Genomic DNA, 18,928 nt, shown 5'->3' with positions numbered 1-18,928 from the left:
TCAAAGCAAACGAAGACGCATTTAGGAATAGATGCATGGTGATACCTTTATCTAAAAAATGAATGCTCAGAAGTACCAGACTCTCGCACCTTGCTGCCACAGACAGAAACTGATAGAAGCAGAATATCAGAGAATATAGATTAAAAACTATTCAGAACTGATAGAAACAAGAGCTGACTGAAACTCATAGGTTTTCCTTAAACCGGTGTTGAAACAGCCCTTATCCTTGTTTTGACAACAGCGTGTCATCTGAGAACAGCTGATTTACCCGCGCTGGTTTTTCCTATGCTAAAGCTAAATCGTGTGTGCATGGAGACAAGATTTAAGATGTCAGCAGATCAAATCCTCAGCACTGCTTTATTCTCACAGTTGCAAGGGTGTTAGGAAATAGGTGCTTTCTCCACAATTCACCTTTTTTTAGCTTAGGTTAAGATTCATCCCACTTTCTATTAGGGACTCACTGAAGCTGCCTGTGTTGGCGGTGGAGGAGGTGGATTAGCTGATTTTCTTGTGGGGGGACTGTCTGTTCACCCCAGTGCCTGCTGTCCTGCTAAAGGTGCTTGGTTTAAGTGCCTAAATTTGGGCTGGATGCTAGCCCCAGGGCTGCACACAAATAGTTCAACAAGACCCCAGTGCAAGGGGCAGTTTTACAGAGGCTGGGGGCAATTTGAAGAGGTTGTTATTTGGAAAGTTTTCCTTTTTCTTTATCCTGATCTTCTGAGAAGGCAAAAAACCTCCTGCAGCAGGGAAAGGGTGGGAGTGTGGGGAGGAACATGGTGCTGGGCTGGTCCGGGCGCAGGGAACGGAGCACATGTGCTGCAAACATGCACAGCGGTGATTTAGAGGCAAGGATGTTTGGGCTGGAAGAAACCCAATTTATCAGATTGATAGTTTGGGAGCCTGACTCTATTAGTTGCAAAGTAGAAAGCAAACCCATTCATTTTTGTCTAACAACCTTGTTTTCCCGTTTTCAGACGAATCTGACGGAGCTGAGGTCCTTTGGGTCACCACCTTCAGCTGTCAGCAATGTCACCGCAGCCGTGATGGTGCTGATGGCCCCGGGAGGAAAGATTCCCAAGGACAGGAGCTGGAAAGCAGCCAAAGCCGCCATGGCCAGGGTGGATGGCTTCCTGGACTCCTTGATCAAGTTCGACAAGGAGAACATCCATGAGAACTGCCTCAAAGCCCTTCAGCCGTATTTACAGGATCCCAAGTTTAAACCCGAATTCGTGACCACCAAGTCCTCGGCGGCGGCCGGGCTCTGCTCCTGGGTGGTGAACATGGTGCGGTTCCACGCCGTGTTCTGTGAGGTGCAGCCCAAGCGGCAGGCTCTGAGCAGGGCCAATGCCGAGCTGGCGGCTGCCCAGGACAAGCTGGCCAGCATCAAGGCCAAGATTGCTGTAAGTGCTTGCCCTTCGGTGGGAGCAGCGTAGGGGAAAGGGACCTGGGGGTCCTGGGGACAGCAGGGTGACCATGAGCCAGCACTGGGCCCTTGTGGCCAGGAAGCCAATGGTACCTGGGGTGGGTTAGAAGGGGGTGGTCAGTAGGTCAGAGAGGTTCTCCTGCCCCTCTGCTCTGCCCTGGGGAGACCACACCTGGAATCTTGTGTCCAGTTGTGGCCCCTCAGTTCCAGCAGGACAGGGAACTGCTGGAGAGAGTCCAGCGCAGGGCAACAAAGATGCTGAAGGGAGTGGAGCATCTCCCGTGTGAGGAAAGGCTGAGGGAGCTGGGGCTCTGGAGCTGGAGAAGAGGAGACTGAGGGGGGACTCATTCATGGGGATCAATATGGAAAGGGGGAGCGTCAGGAGGATGGAGCCAGGCTCTGCTCGGTGACAACCAGTGACAGGACAAGGGGCAATGGGTACAAACTGGAACACAGGAGGTTCCACTTAAATTGGAGAAGAAACTTCTTCCCAGTGAGGGTGGCAGAGCCTGGCCCAGGCTGCCCAGGGAGGTTGTGGAGTCTCCTTCTCTGCAGACATTCCAACCTGCCTGGACACCTTCCTGTGTAACCTCATCTGGGTGTTCCTGCTCCATGGGGGGATTGCACTGGATGAGCTTTCCAGGTCCCTTCCAACCCCTCACATTCTGGGATTCCGTGAGCCGTCACACAGGTCACTGCCTGGGGAGAAATCCTCCACTTCGGAGAAAGCTGCTTCTGTGTGCTCACATGTGGGGTGGGAATCCAAAGATTCAGCAGATTGCAATCTGTTCTGTCTCTTTTACTGCTGCTTTCTACATTTCATCTGTTCTTCGCCAGCCTTGCTTACACCTTGAAAGGAAGGCTAATTAATAATTCTTATTATTCCCACCTAATTTTTCAAAATGTAATTTACCTCTACTCGTGGGTCCTCAGGAAACTCGTTGTCTCAAACCAGTGTGTTCCTGGGCAAGGAAGAGGAACCGGAGGCTCATTCAGAGCACTCATAGCATGTGCTGGGCTGGTTCCCTGCGCTCAGTCCCTGATGATGGGCGTGTTTTGCAGGATGACGACTGCTCAAGTAGGAGGCTAAAAATTTGTCCCTGCACAGCTCCCTGATGGCAAATCTTGTGCATCATCCTTATTTAGTTTTTTGCTAGTTTAAAGAAAAAGAAAAAAGGCAGCACAACAGGGACATCTGCACCAGCTCAGGTTGCTCAGAGCCCCGTCCAGCCTGGCCTGGGATGTCTCCAGGGATGGCTCATCCACCACCTCTCTGGGCAACCTGGGCCAGGCTCTCACCACCCTCAGGGCCAACAATTTCTTCCTCATGTCCAGCCTGAATCTCCCTCCTTTAGTTTAAAACAATCACCTCTTGTCCTATCGCAACAGGCGCAGCTCAAAAGTCTGTCCCCGTCTTTCTTATCAACCCCATTGAAGTACAAAAAGGCCACAATAAGGTCTCTCTGGAGCTTCTCTTGTCCAGCTGAACCCCCCAGCTCTCTCAGCCTGTCCTCCAGCAGAGCTGTTCCAGCCTCGGATCATTCCTGTGGCTCCTCTGGCCCCTCTCCAGCAGGTCCATGTGTGTCCTGTGCTGAGGACCCAGAGCTGGACCAGCACTGCAGACAGCCAAAAAGAAAAAAATACAAATAAGTCAATAAAATCAAAATAAGTAAAAAAAATTGACAAGTAAGTCAAAATACTGACTTATTTTGGAGCATGTGCCCCCAAATCTGCCATTTTTTAACATGCTGTGGATCTGGTATCCTCCTTCATAAGTGAAGGATCCTGTGTGGCTGTGCCTTCATACTGACACCGCAGTGTGTGCAAAATCCCCTTTAAAAACCAACATGTGTCATCAGCTGGGCTGACAGTTGTGTGTTTAAATATGCGGCTTCGAGATGTGCACCTAGAGGGGGGCAGCGCTGTCCCTCCAGCCCAGCTCGCGCGAGAACTCATCTGTTCCACCAGCATATCTTCATTTTAGAAAATATATCACTCCTTTGATGCCTCCTAGGGTTCTCAAAGGGCTTACTACACTTTTAAACTGAAAATATTAAAGAAAAGACTGCAGATTCCTCCAGTAGCCCCTTCCTGCCGCAGAGGTGGGCACAGCAACTGGAGCAGGGTTGGATTTAGAGCTATTTAGCCTCTAATTCTCCCATCTCAGATGCGAAATACGGCACTGGGAAACTTTTTTTTCATCCCTTTATGGTTCTTGTTTCTGAAGCTTTTAATGCCTGAGCTTTTTCTTCTCTTTCTTTTTTTTAAAGAAGTGGGATTTTGGTAAAGGAAGTGGCAATCCCCCCAATCTTTGGGGGGATTACTGGTACCCCACCGGCATGTGCTTGCAAAACTGATTGGTTTAGGTGAGTTTTCCCCTCTGCAGATGGGTAATGACACACTGCTCGGCGCGGGGCTGGATCTGGAGGGATATCCCTGCTTATCAAACTGCGATATCTTGGATACCTTCATTGACGTGAGGCTGATTCACACCTGCTCACAACAGGGCCCCGAGCTGCCACATATCTATTTTTAGGAATAAATGAGACTGTTTGGATTGTCAAAAATACTTGTCACTTTTTGCCTGGGAAATAAGGTTGCTACAAATCTGGGGAGGGTAGATATAGAAGCGAGAAGTGTCCTCCCAGCTGCACACAGATGTGTTTGTGTGTTACTGCAAAGCGGGTCTGGTGGGCACTGCAGCTCTGACCTGTTCTCACAGCTCACGCTCATGTATCAGATTGTGCTTGTGTAATAGGGTTTTATATATCGGAGTGTATGTATGCACACACATTCATGTACCTGCAGAGACAGAAACTTTTTGTGTTATTCGTTCCAAGACAGGGCAAGGAGGGAGCGCTTTGTGTTTTCCAGTATCCTAGAGAGCTGCAGATATTGGAGTGGAGTGGAATGGGATAGGATAGGATAGAATAGGATAGAATAGAATAGAATAGAATAGAATAGAATAGAATCCTTTTTTATTTTCAGGTTTGTTTCTAGTGTAGCTCAAACAGCGTTAGAGTGATTTACGAGCAGTTTATCCATAAGCAGTTTGCACTGGGTGCAGATAAAATCGATTATTACTTCTGCCTCTCTTATCAGAAGTGAGATGCTCCAAGTGCTCGTGGGAGCCCTTGATTTGTTTTAGACCCAAGTGTGAGCAGCTCTGGCCAAGCAAAGGGACAGCATGGGGCGGCTCTGGGTGCTTTGGGAGCTTCTGCCCCTTCCCAGCCCCCAAACACTTTGCAGCTGGCCTGTGCATGAGATGGTCCCACCTGGAGCTGCTTGGGCTCCTCTGTCACAGTGTCCAAGGCAGCTCAGGCAGCTTTAGGAGCAGAATCACTTTATTGACTTTTATGTCATAGTCCTTTCTAGAAAGAGGATGCAGGAGGTGTGTTCTGGCGATGGTTCAAGCCCCAGGAGCCCCTTGGGGTTCTGCGCACAGCTCAGCAGAGCCTCAAGGACTGGACCAAGACCAGGGGGACTGCAGCATCAGAGAACAAAAAACTTGGTTTTCTTAGCTGCCCTGTTCATAGCTATAGCACCACTCATGGGTGCTTGGCCATAAGGACCCCTTTTCCCAGTTTAAATTCACACCAAATAAATTAGTTTTGCGTGTTCTTCTCCTGTGCCCTGTGCTGAGGGTGTGAGTCCCAAGCACACAATGTAACGCAGGACCCGGCTGCTCCGCGCTGCTCCTGCTGCCGCAGGCGGAGTATCTCTCCAGAAGGGTTTGCCTTAAAACTGTGCTGTTATTTTCTCCTTTTTTTGTTCTTTTTTCATGTACAGCGCCTCAACGAGAACCTGAGGAAGCTCACAGCCAAGTTTGAGAAGGCCACTTCCGACAAACTCAAGTGTCAGCAAGAAGCCGAAGCGACAGCGTGTACCATCGCTCTTGCGAATCGACTGGTGAGTGTCAGCAGATGCAGCTCTGGTGGCATGAATGGGAGGTACCAGGTGCTGCTGAGATGCGAACCACGTGCGCACAGCACGTTACATCCTCTATTTTTTTTGGAATACGTTTCCTGCACTGCAGCAAGTTTCAGTAATGAAAATGATTTTGCATTGGCTGTTTTCATACATCAGGGCAGGCACTGCTCATATTGCTATACCCTCTTCACAGGTCTCATCTCCTTTTTGTTACTTAAAAGCTTGATCAAGTACTGATAAGCCAAAACTATATCGCTCAAAAATCGTATCATTAAAAAAAAAAAAGGCAGGAATATGCCAGTAGCTTTGCAGGTTTAGAAATTATGAAAAGTTAATAGCGAAAAGCTCTAAAAAAGCAGTGCATGTCTCCATTATCAGTCCATCGGTATGCATTGCAGTCTATTGTATCTTCAAAATATGCAGCTTCCTAGTTCTCTGCAGGGGCAATGCCCTTGTCACTACTTTGCAGATAAGACACTGAGAGATGGTGGCTTCTATTCACACTGTCCTGTAGCTGGAGCCCCAGCTCACAACCAATGCCATAATTGCCCTTAATGCTTTGCATTTTGGCTTCTGCACTGGCTGTCAGCTCCGAGTGAGCCAGTTCTTCCTCTGAGCAAGGGAACGGGGCTGCAGGAGACTGTCTGGTGCTTGAGCTCTGCCCTGCCAGGCAGTGGGGTTGGAGCTGGTCCTAGCAGCTGGCTCTGCTGACTCAAGCTTCCCCTCTAGCACACGAAGGCACCATTATCATAGAATCATTTGGTTGGAAAAGCCCCTCAAGATCATCAAGTCCAACCATAAACCCACCCTGGCACTGCCCCATGTCCCTGAGAACGTCATCTCCATCTATTCAACCCCTCCAGGGTTGAACCACTGCCCTGGGCAGCCTGTTCCAATGCCCCACAGCCCTTTAGGGAAGAAATTGTTCCCCAGATCCAACCTCAACCTCTCCTGGTGCAACTTGAGGCCGTTTCCTCTGGTCCTGGTGCTTGTTCCTGGGGAGCAGAGCCCGACACCCCTGGCTGTGTTTGGCTGTAATCTGTATATAAAGTAAAATATCTGTTTGTATCTATCGCAATGTAGCATGCAGTGATAAATATAGAAGTCAAATGGTTAAGCTTTTTGCTTTGGACATACAGAGCTGTGCTCAGTTCCACATTTCATACTCTCAGACCTTCTTAAGTGACCTTCAGCAAATTGCTTTAGCCTGGATTTTCAGAGCTGTTTTGATTCCAGGTGGGTTTTCACAGGCACATGAAAAAGGGCAGGACAGTGTTCCCCAAAAGTGCGGAGTTCACCTGCTGCATGCCTGGTTATTGGGAGACTTTCATCTTGAATATCTGTGTGCCTGCGTTGGGAGAGCGACGTGAGCCCAGCTGCGGCACAGGCAGCTGCTTTTCAGATAAATGCGTTTGGGGCTCTGAGATGCTCAGATATCCGGGGTCAAAGACAAACAGCAGAGAAGTCCCTTCCTGTGCCGATTTAGATCTGTTTTATGCAACCGCTGAAGGAGTTTTATGCTTTCATGTTCTTCAGGTTAAATCTCGCTGAATGCTTCTGAAACCTTTAATTAAAACAGGAAAGTAGCTTTTTCTTTTGAAAGAGCCATTGATGTTTCTGGGGAGATTTTGAAGGATGAGTATTTCCCTGCGTCTTTCTGCAGACTAACAAAATCCCATTGAACGCGTGACATGGAGGTAGATTGTGGCTCACATAGAAGTCAGTAACCACAAAACAGAAGAAAATAGTTCATTGAAAAGAAACATAGAAATGGTGGTTGCAATTCTTTTCGTATAAATATGTGTGTGTGTGTTTTACACTGAATACAGCTTAATTTCACCTTGATTAGTACCACTGTAGTGACATTGTCACTTGTGATGTATCTTCCTACGTGATTTTTTAAGTTTGATAATTTCCTTTTAAAGAAACAATTTCGATTCTGAAATCAAGATAAGACATAGGAATCAAGTTTTAGAAAATCTTTCTTTGGTTGCAACTGCATTTTTAGCAATGATCTCTGCACTAGTCCGTGGTCCAACAGCGCGGAGTGTGTGTCATGGGCGGTATAACCTCAGTGAAGCAACAGGAATATATTGGCTCTGAAGTGTGTTCTTTCCCTTGCTCATGACTTGGGGCTGCTCACAGGTTTCTTTCATCTTGAAATGCTTTGGGTGAGCTGGTGACTGGTTTGGAAAGAAACTTTTCCCTGTCCAGACATCAGGAGAACCACAGCAGCAGCCTTGGAGATCTTGATGTGGTTATGCACAAACCGCTGCTCCCACCCTGCTCTTTATGGTGTTGTGTGAATGGGAGAAACCACTTGCAGGTCTGTCTGGTCACCCGTGGGTGATGTTGGCTGCTCCCGTAGCTGTTTCCATCTCTTATATGTACTTAAAATGGGCATGTTTAGGTGTCGGCATTTCAAGTCTCTCATTGAAGCAAACTGAGGGTGGTAAAAAGGGAAAGGAGGATGGGCTACAGTGCAGCCTGCTCTGTGCACTGAGAGAGCTGGATGGAGGAGGGTGGTTTGAGGTTTTTTGGGCAGATAAAGGACATTGCTTGGGTATAGGCTTTCTATTTTGAATATGATTCTTATTTTTAAGCCCTTCCGGTCCTTGCTGAGGCAATCGTTTGATTGAATTTGAATGTCTGCTCAAGTACGGTGCATTACCATGGCAGGCACCCTTTCCTTTCGTTGTCAGAGAAAAAACAGAGACAGGTGGAAGCAAATCACTGTTCCTGCATCTAGGATCACACCAACTGAAGCAGCGTCCCGCCAGGGTCCTGCAGCACCCGGTGGTGTGCTGTGACCCGGGGGTTCTGCTTACTGGGGATCATATGGAAAACACTGGAAATTCTTAGCATCAGGGATGATTTAAAAGTCTGGGCAAGGCCAGAGCGATCAGTGGAAATTATTAGAGTTCAGTGCAATTTGTTGGGAGAGGAGAAGCCCTCAGTCCCTGGGAAATCAGCTGCCTCTGCCTGCGGCTGGGATAAGCTGCAGCATTTGTAGTGTTGGTTTAACAGAGAATCCATTTGCTTAGAGATGTTTTTGTTTAGAGGTGAAATTTTATCACGCTTGCCCTAAGATGGAGAGAAGTCCTGGAGGAGCGGGGACACCATGTCCAAGGCCATGTTGGTCACATCTCCTCCCCACCCCATGGCTGGGGAACAACACGAACTGAGACTCTGTTGGGTTCCTTGACGCTGTGAGTATTGTGGGGGGTTGCAGGACAGAGCTGCTGCTGGCAGGTGTCACAGCTGAGGTACACGGAACACAGCCAGCTGGAAACATGGACAAGAACGAATTCTGTCGGTGCCAGTTCCACCAGCTGTTTGAAAGGCCTGGGTAGAACGCACACAGCTTGTGCGGCTGTCAGACCTGGATTGCTTTTGCAGTGTACAGGACTTAATGTTGTGCAACACACACCATCTTCTGTGTCACCTCTGGCTTTGATCTCGGAATAGATCCTGACAGCCCGTACTGATGTGCAGTGTATTTGACATCCAAGATGTGTCACCTGTGTGACTGTGGGCAGAAATACGTTCCCAGGCTTTGAAATACATGTTTGAGGTTGTATGAAGAGTGCACCTAACTAGAGACAGTGTTGCTTTGGATTGAAAAATGAAGTGGGGGGATGACAGCAAGCTGAACTGTTACAGTGCCGTAAGTGTAGTCTGGCATCTCGTGAACTTTAGACAACCTGGGGACGATGCTCCAGGATCCAAGGGACCGGGTCCAGGGCAAGTCGGTGAATCTGTGCACCAGAAAAGGGATGATGGGTGATGGGTGGAATTTGTGAGTGGATATGTTCTAATGTGCCAGATGAAATTTAGTGATGACAAATGCAAAATAATGCATGCAGGGAAAACGAACTGTAATCATGCATTTACATTGATAGGTCCTAATTGCACTATTATCATTCACAGAAGAGCTCTCGGAGTCATTGCACAGAGTTCTCAGAAACAGCAGTGTGGCACTCGACTAGAGGAAGAAAGAAAAATTGAATACTAGAAACTGGTAGGAAAAAAATCAGGGAGCAGAAGTTAAACAATGATTGTATCAGATCTATGGTGTGTGCTGAACACAGTTGGGTTACAGCTCAGGAGGCTGTAGGTGACCTAGAAAAGGTGCAACAAAGTGTGCAATAGCTTCTCTATGTGAAGAGAGGAAATAGATTAGGACTCATTGTTTTGGAAAAGAGATGGTGTAGTGATAGAATCACAGAACAGTTTGGTTTGAAGGGACCTTCCCAGCTCCCCCAGTGCCCCCCTGCCATGAGCAGGGACATCTGCACCAGCTCAGGTTGCTCAGAGCCCCGTCCAGCCTGGCCTGGGATGTCTCCAGGGATGGTTCACCCACCACCTCTCTGGCCAACCTGGGCCAGGCTCTCACCACCCTCAGGGCCAACAATTTCTTCCTCATGTCCAGCCTGAATCTCCCTTCTTTAGTTTAAAACCATCACCCCTTGTCCTGTCACAATAGGCCCTGCTCTAAAGTCTTATTGGCCCCTTTTAAGTGTGTAAAGATGTGATACCTGATCTGTGTAGATGTGATCTACATATACTCAGGTCCACACTGGTACCAGTACTGTTTACATCTTCGTCAATGACATAGACAGTGGGATCGAGTGCACCCTCAGCAAGTTTGCAGGTGACACCAAGCTGAGTGGTGCAGGGGACACACCTGAGGAACAGGGTCCATTCAGAGGGACCTGGACAAGCTCAAGCAGTGGGGCCATGTGAACCTCATGCGGTTCAACAAAGCCAAGTGCGAGGTCTTGCACCTGGGTCAGGACAACCCCCAGTATCAATCCATGCTGGGAATGGAGGGATGGAGAGCAGCCCTGTGGAGAAGGACTTGGGGATGCTGGGGGTAAAATACTGGACGTGAGCCGGCAATGTGCACTTGCAGCCCAGAAGGCAAATCATATCTTGGGCTGCATCACAAGGAGCCTGGGCAGCAGGTGCAGGGAGGGGATTGTCCCCTCTGCCCCACTCTGTGAGACCCTCTGCAGTGCTGGTCCAGCTCTGGGTCCTCGGCACAGGACACACATGGACCTGCTGGAGAGGGGCCAGAGGAGCCACAGGAATGATCCGAGGCTGGAACAGCTCTGCTGGAGGACAGGCTGAGAGAGCTGGGGGGTTCAGCTGGAGAAGACAATCTGATGCACAGATCATGTCATGTAGACCTAAAAAAGACAAGATGTGGTGTTAATCATATAAAGAGCAGGCTTCATAGCAAACCTAAGGGAATATCAGCACGTGCTCAGATCAGCAGAAGGCTCTGGGAAAATCTCTGCAGCTCTGTGAGTAGGATGTTGGTTCATGTTCATGAGAAAGTAACTCAGCTGAAACAGGTATAGGGACAACTCTGAGGATGAAGGGGGCAAAGAAACATCTGTGGCTTTTCTTTCTGCTGCTGGAAGGAGTCAAGCTGCCCAGAATGTAATTTTCACAGATTTATAAAGGTAGAAAGGCCATCAGACGTATTTTTGTTGGTGTCTGCAATTTCTTGTGTTCATCGGAATAATCATAAACGATCTGGATGAGATGGTGTGTAAGCAGGTCGCAAATTTCTCAGTAATATGAAAGCAATAACGATGGAGACTGTCTATAAAGAATTGTAAAAATGATACCAAGTAATGAAGGTATGAAATGCCAGGTGGATAAATATAAAGTAATGTATATTGGAAAAATTAGTTTTTACTTTACCCAGCCTGTAAGTGATGCTGAGCTGGTTATTATCATTCAGGAATGAAATGATGGAGTTACGAGTTCTGTTAGTATGTGAGCTCTGTGCTCCCAGAGGCAAAAAGCCTCAACAAACCCAAAATCCAAGCTGAAATTGGATGTTAAGGTTTATTAGGAAAAGAAGAGAGAACAAAACAGAAAAAAATCACAATATCACTATATAAATACATTCTCAATAAGTCTGGAATGTGCAGCTGTACCTCCGCCCCCTCTGCTGTACCTCAAAGGATGCAGTAGAATGGGAAATGGTGCAGAGAAGGTAACAATGAAAAGAAACCGGATAATAAAGATTACATCGTTCGGTACAGATAAAGATTGCAAGGACAATCAAAAGGCTTCGTCTGTGTGAGGAATTATTGAATAGGCTAAAGCTCTTCAGCCTCAAAAGGCGACAGCAGAGTGGGTGTCAAGGGCTTGAAATCATGAGTGGTGTGGAGAAGGTGACGCAAGTGTGATTGTGTCAACAGCTTTTAGGAAATGAAAAGTTCAGGCAGCACATAAAAGAACGTAATTCTTTTACAGAAAGCAGAGCTGAACTGTATATCTCCTGGCCACAGGACGCTGTAGATGCCAGAAGGTTGGTTGGTATCCATGGCAGCTTAGACTCAGTCTTGAAGGACAAAATCATCAGTGCTTATTAAGCTCTGTTTCAGAAAGTCCTTAAACCTCCAGTTGTGTGAAGCTGGGGGACTATGTCCGGAACCATTACCAGGTACTTGTTTGTAAGGTCTTCCCAAGCCGTCTGCTGAGGGCTGCTGTCAGCTGACAGGATGCCAAAGGAGCTGGACCTTGGGTCTGGCCTGGTAGAGCTGGTCCTGTGGTTCTGTTTTTCACAGGGGAACTAGATCAAGGCTTTTGGCTTAGCCGAGAGAGCATATTCCCCAGAAAATACTGGCAGCTTATAAAAGTATCTGGAGGTAAACATTATTGGATATTAGGAAACATTTATTTACAGGAAGGGCTGTTGGGCATTGGAACAGGCTGCCCAGGGCAGTGGTGGAGTCACCATCCCTGGAGGGGTTGGACAGGCAGAGATGAGGTTCTCATGGACATGTGGCAGTGCCAGGGGTGGGGGAACAGTTGGACTCAATGATCTCGAGGGTCTCTTCTAACCGAAATGGTTCTGTCATTCTACGAGGGTGAAAGAAGAGCTTTTTGACCTGGAGGACAGTGTCTGCATGAGAACTAATGGCAGAAACTGGCCAGGAGTAGATTTGTGTTGGAAATCAGGAGGTTGCTCCTAACCCTTGGAAGGCAGAAAGATTCTTCTAGAAATGGGACTTGGCCAAGTTGGAACGTGTGACGGTGGAATTCGAGGAGGATCTGAAGGTGGTGCCTTCCCATCCTGGGGACCCGTGTTCTGCATATCAGTTCAAGCTGGCAAAATAACCCAGTTTAGAGGAACAAGTTGTTCAAGTTGTTCACAAGACTTACCACAAAAATTTGTGTTAGGACTGGTCTTATTTAACATTTAACAGTGACCTTGAAGAAGGAGACGGTGTCGTATTATTCACATTTGCAGCACTTACTAGGGTTGGTTTGCAAGAGGAAGATACAGAGGAATTTTTAATGAAAATGAGAAATATGAGAAACACATGGACTGTGTACTGAAGAGGAAAAATTGAAAGTGCTGGTTGGCCCTGGTACCAAGGCTTGTGAGCAGAGGGGATCTCTAAATTACATGGGTGCTCCCAGGGCCCCTCGATGTCAGCAGAGTGATTGTGAATTTGACAATAAGGTTTGGCTTTTGCGATCTCAAATCCATGAGGCCAACACAAAACTGTTTGGGGTTTTTCTGGCTTCTGGACCTGAAGGATGCATCCCATTCATATTTCCAAGCCATGCTTCCCAGTTAATAATGCTGAAGTTGGAAAGGAATGGTAAGAGGTAAGGTAAGGTAAGGTGGAGGTGTGTCAGGATATCTCTTATATTCACAAAACTGCAAGATTTCAGGAATGAGGGGCCAGTGGTACCCTGAAAAGTACCAATGGTCAAAGTAGTTGTCCGTACGTGTAGAGATATCCTATTTTACAAGGAGATGCTCTACCCTCTTCAAAGCCGGTAGCCCCTCATCTGGAGTGTTCATGCATTAGATGCTCATGAAAAATGTCCATGAGGAAGCGTTTTCTGGGCAGAGACTTAAGGGCAAGGAAAATGTAGACCTGAGGGGACCACTGTAATGATCAATTTGACTTGGAAATTCTAGGTTGGAGGACTCGCCTCTGAGAATGTGAGATGGGCTGAAGCTGTGAAGAACTTCAAACAGCAACAGAGCACTTTGTGTGGAGACGTCTTGCTGATTACAGCCTTCATCTCCTACCTGGGATACTTCACCAAGAAGTACCGTCAAGACCTCCTGGATGGAATCTGGAAACCATATTTGCATCAGCTAAAAGTAAGTTTTGCTTTCTCTGAGAAGTAATTGTTACTAGAATTAACATGTCCATCAATTGTGATGTTCACAGGTGATCACCCAGATGAGGGGATCCTCCAAATGATGGGAATGATCCCCCAGATGTCCCCACCAAGCTGGACTGAGAAGCAGGACGTGGTCACTCTTGATTTACACCTCTCTGTGGTGTCCTTGCTCCACGCAAGTGACCTGATTTCCTCCCGTGTACACAGGAAAATCCTGATAAGCAGCACAAACAGGGAGCCCCGTGCAGTTGTGCAGTTGGAACTCGGTGTCAGGGATGGTCTGGAAGGAGGTTTGGAGAAGGGATTGCTTGGAGCAGGCAGAGCTCCCTACCAGCTCTCTGGTAGGCTTGGAAAAACTCCAGATGGTTCTTCATGCTGAACACAAGCTCTGTTCATGCTGGCCGTGCCTCTCAGCTGGTTTTCCCCATGTCTTGCTGCTTGGACCAGATGGAGAGTGTCGCGCTTTAAACTTGTTTAATATTTCACTGATTTTTACCAGGTCCTCTCATGCATTGGGAAATGCAAGCGCTCGGTTTCCTGCAGGATTGAGCTTTTGCACATCAGTACAGTAACTGGATGTTATGAATCCTGGTGGAATGCCAAGAGACTTTTAAATAAGGTCGCAACTGGGCAGTGCATTTCTTAATACTAACTGAAGAATTTAGTTAAGAAAGGCAGTGTTGTTTCAAAAATGATCTGACTCTGTGCATAGGAATTTCAACGAAGTACCTGTGTTGCTAATGGAAAATTAAAAGCCCTTTTCTATTCAGATAACCAGCACAGATAGCTTTATGGTTGTCACACCCAGAAATGGCCTCCTGAGCCAGAGAACTGTTTCTGAAACTGTTAATACTGTTCTGTAAGGCAGCAGCAGGCTTACCAGGGTGGTTGTTATGTTCTTCCAAGCTGTCATCACCGAAACTTGCACATGGCAGCGTGTGAGCTGAACCTGCTTGGCTGGACTGTGGCCCTTGGGGTGCTTTGTGCTCTGCAGGCAAAACTCTTGGGGATGCTTGTTTCATTTGTGTTCATTCACAACAGGATCATAGAATCACAGAAGAACCCAGGTTGGAAGGGACCTCAAAAGATCATCTGGTCCAACCTTTTGTGGGAAGGGCCTTGATGAAATTATCCAGCACCCCGTCCAGTCACCTCTTGGAAACCTCCAGTTATGTGAACTCCACCACGTCCCTGGGGAGGTTGTTCCAATGAATGATTGTTCTCATTGTAAAAAATTTGTTATATTGAGATGAAACCTCTTCCAGTTCAACTGGTGCCCATTGCCCTTTGTCTTTTCCATGTGGCTCCTTGTGAAGACAGAGCCTCTGTCCTCTTAGTAGCTGCCGTTTAAGTATAGAATTCTGTGATGAGGTCTCCTCTGAGCCTTCTCTTCTTCAGGGAGAAAAGACCTAACTCCTTCAGTCTTTCCTCACAAGGCAGTTTCTCCAGCCCTTTGATCTTCTCTGTGGCCTTCCTTTAAACCCTCTTCTAATACTAGTTCAAACTATCCTGTAGAATGGGAAGCCACTGATAAATATGAGTTATCAGTTTCTAATTAAACTGACTTTTCTTGAAATATTTTCCTTGCTTATCCCAAGTAGCAAGTGATAACATGAGAAAAACTGGCCCTAGGTTGCACCAGGGGAGGTTGAGGTTGGATCTGGGGGACAATTTCTTCCCCAAAGGGCTGTGGGGCATTGGAACAGGCTGCCCAGGGCAGTGCTGGAGTCACCATCCCTGGAGGGGTTGGACAGATGTGGAGACGAGGTTCTCAGGGTCATGGGTTAGTGTCAGGGGTGGGTTAATGGTTTGACTTGGTGATCTTGAGGGTCTTTTCCAACCAAAATGATTCTATGATTCAGTTTTGCAAGTCACACTCGTCACTTTTCACCAAGACACTTTCTCCTTTCCTCCCAGGTGCCAATTCCTGTAACTCCGTCCCTCGATCCCCTGACCATGCTGACAGACGATGCTGATGTAGCGGCCTGGCAGAACGAGGGGCTGCCAGCTGATCGAATGTCCACTGAAAATGCCACCATCCTCACCAACTGCGAGCGCTGGCCCCTCATGGTGGATCCCCAGCTGCAGGGTATCAAATGGATCAAAACAAAGTATGGCGAAGACCTCCGAGTGATCCGAATTGGGCAGAAGGGGTAAGTATCAGCCTTATCACATCATAATACCTTGTAATGGTTATCTGCCTGTTGAATTTGATGAACAGCATATATTTAACTGTGACCAGCTGGGCCAATCACATTGAGGAAAACTCTCAAATGTATTTGCATATTAGCTTCTTATTCATTACCAAAATGATAAAGATTTCTCATTAAACAAAGGGCCTGTTTAGTGCTTGGCTCAGTTACCATAGAAACTCCTCTGAAACTGTGAATAAAGACAGCTACGTGGTGGAGGCTGGGTACGTGTAATGCTATAGCATCCTATGTCAGGCTTGTCTTATGTGTCATGTTCTGACTCAGTTTCTCCCAGGAGGGTGAATAGGGCTTCCCAAGGCTTGGGAGAAGAGAGAGAGCTTGGGCACAGAGGTGCAGCTGCCCTGAGGGTCACCATGCCCTGAAGATCAGCTGGGCGACTCTGCTCCAACGCTGCTGTCAGCTCGGAGGTTCTCACTGCAGCACATCTGCCTTGATCTGCCTCCGTTTTTTCTGGGAAGGCTTTTCTGCTCCTGGTTCTTCTCTCTGGTCAGTGCACAGACCAGGTATCGGCTGTATCCAATTGCAACTATTTCTGCCCACTAGTGAGGAGTCCCAGCTGGGATGGAGCAGACCCAGCGTCAAATCCTTGCGTGGGTGTGAACCCTGGGGTTTTTTTTATATATTTTTTTTTTAATGAGCAGAAACTTGTTTGCTGGGAGGTGCCAGAGCCTGGCCCAGGCTGCCCAGAGCGGGTGTGGAGTCTCCTTCTCTGAGACATTCAAACCCCCTGGACCCACCTGTGTGATCTGCTCTGTGACCCTGCGTGAGCAGGGGTTGCACTGGGGGATCTGCAGAGGTCCCTTCAGCCCAACCAGTCTGGGATTCTGTGGTTCAGAGGAAGGAATCAGCAACAGATGAGAGTGACCTAGACTTGATGCTTGCAAACTCATGCAGATTTGGACATGTCTTGGCCTTGCCCAGGCTGTTTTGCTGGTGCCTCCTCCGCTTTCCTTATAGAAAATAACAAGAAGCTATTAGATTTGGTCTTGTGTGGGATGAAAATACAGATAATTTTTCTTTTTCCTGGTCAATGTGGTCACCATGCTTTGCAGTTATTCAAAGCAGTCTGGGGAAAAATAAGGAGCTCAGAAGAGACACCTAAATACAAACCTTCAGGAAGGAACAAGAGGAATAGACCCTGTAACATTCATTACAGCTCGCTGGACAAACACAGCATCTCTTTTCCCCCTCCCTCTCCAGCCATACACCAGGCTGGCAGATACTCAAAGGATCAAAAACTAGATGTTTAAGGCATAACATCAGCCTTTGTTTTCATTAGGATGGGGGGAGTGCTTCAAGGTTGTCACACGAGGAACCTAAGTTTTAGCCAGTGGAGATAGTTGGAATGATTCAATGCAAGCGTGATGCGGTAACAGCGCCTGGAGAATGCTCAGTTCCAGCACAGCACCCTTCTCTCCTCTTGCTAGAGAAGTAAAATAGAATCATGGAATAGTTTGGTTTGAAGGGCCCTTCCCAGCTCCCCCAGTGCCTCCCCTGCCATGAGCAGGTACATCTGCACTAGCTCAGGTTGCTCAGAGCCCCGTCCAGCCTGGCCTGGGATGTCTCCAGGGATGGCTCATCCACCACCTCTCTGGCCAATCTGGGCCAGGCTCTCACCACCCCCAGGGCCAACAATTCCTTCCTCATGTCCAGCCTAAGTAACTTATGTCAAGTGCAGAGAAGCCTTGCAGGCGAGAGCTTGACCCTGCCCTTCCCAATGCAAAGCATCCCAATGCTGAGCATCCCCATTTCGCACTTAGGCACTGGGCAAAGTAGCTCAGTTCTCTCATGAGGAAAGAAGCTGTGCTAAACATGACCCTAAACCATGGACACAACTGAGCTGAAACCTGCTCTTCATCCTTGCTTTTATGCAAGATCAACTGCACCAGCAGGTTCCAGGGGAAACAAAATATTTGCTAAAAGTGACTCCAAACTGTCCCAACTTTGTTCACTGATTTCCACGCTGTTTTCTTGGGAAAGAAGACACAGTTATTTTTGCTTGTACTTGGGAAGCCTGAGACCTGATTCTCTTTGTTGGGCAGCCAAGACTCTGCCAGTGCCACTTCCTACACTGTGTGTTGACATCATCTGACCCCTCTTTCTCTCCTGACTGCTGGCATGTGTCTGCAGCTGCCACCGCAGTGTGGGACGCCCCTCTGCCCCCTCGCATCCTCCTTGCTGCAGAGCATCACATCCAGCCCCACGGAGACCAGTGCCAATGCTCTTTCCCACAGGTATTTGGACACGATGGAACAAGCCCTGGCTGCAGGAGAACTGGTTTTGATTGAAAACCTGGAGGAATCTATGGATCCAGTTTTGGGGCCATTACTAGGGCGAGAAACAATCAAGAAAGGAAGGTGAGCTTGAGGGTTGTTTAACAGCATGTGTGAATGGGTTCTTTGTGCTGTTGTGCTTTCTGTTCCTGATTGCAGACGGTGGGTGTTCATGTATGACAGCACTAACATCCTCCCTTCTGAAGTGAGGGCATTTTAAATCAGACAATCATGGGTAGGCTGGCTTTGAAATAAACCTGGGCTTTTCATTTTGTTGGACAGTGTCACTCAAACCTCAGGTAAAAGAGAGACTTGTAATTCTCCTTTTGTATAGTGACCTTGAGGCTGTAATTGGCTACCCTGACATGGAATTATTACCAAAATAGCTATTGCTGTTGTGAAGAAAAAGTAACCTTGGATTTTAGCAAACACTGCGCACCGCTTAGGAATGCAGCTGCAGGTTTGAGCATTAAGAGCATGCAAGTGTTTCTTAATGAGGTCAAGTTCTTCACGGCAGCTGCTGGTCCCCTCCAGCCCCGAGGAGGGCAGCGAGAGGGGCAGCAGGGGAGTTCACTTCTTCTTTCTCTCTCTGTGTAAAGTAAAATAAGCACATTTTTATTGTGACTCAAATAATGGCAACGAATAAAACCCTGCGCTCAGGGTTGAACTTGCTTACGGGACTCTTTTGATGTTGTTTCACTGGCTTTCGCAGAGTGGAGTCATTTGCCTTTAGAAGGACACACGTCATTTGGGCTTCTGAAAGTTTCTGCCACTGGCAGCTCTATTGCTCGCAGGAGCCCAGCATGTCCATGGCCTCTGTGCCTTGCAGAACCGTCCTGCTTTTGGCTTTGTGCAATAAAGAACAAAAAAGCCCGTTAAGCTTTGCCTTTCACATTCCTTGAGTTTCTTGAGGATTA

General features: G+C 47.6%; 1 protein-coding gene across 1 annotated transcript in view; it reads left to right on the top strand.

Annotated features, from left to right (window-relative positions):
* The window catches only part of DNAH9 (dynein axonemal heavy chain 9), a gene marked incomplete at both ends in the record, with an annotated part of 182,854 nt that overhangs the window by 97,787 nt on the left and 66,139 nt on the right, over positions 1-18,928 (top strand). The window contains 5 exons of the mRNA XM_080356760.1: positions 975-1,400; positions 5,213-5,332; positions 13,314-13,502; positions 15,443-15,678; positions 17,973-18,095. Of these exons, the coding sequence (XP_080212886.1) occupies positions 975-1,400; positions 5,213-5,332; positions 13,314-13,502; positions 15,443-15,678; positions 17,973-18,095 (1,094 nt within the window). The remainder of the gene's footprint in view (positions 1-974; positions 1,401-5,212; positions 5,333-13,313; positions 13,503-15,442; positions 15,679-17,972; positions 18,096-18,928) is intronic.

The sequence above is a fragment of the Nesoenas mayeri genome (assembly GCF_963082525.1).
Source record: "Nesoenas mayeri genome assembly, chromosome: 19".
Lineage (NCBI taxonomy): Eukaryota > Metazoa > Chordata > Aves > Columbiformes > Columbidae > Nesoenas > Nesoenas mayeri.
Note: the sequence above shows the minus strand (reverse complement) of the source record. Positions and strands in the feature narration are given on the sequence as shown.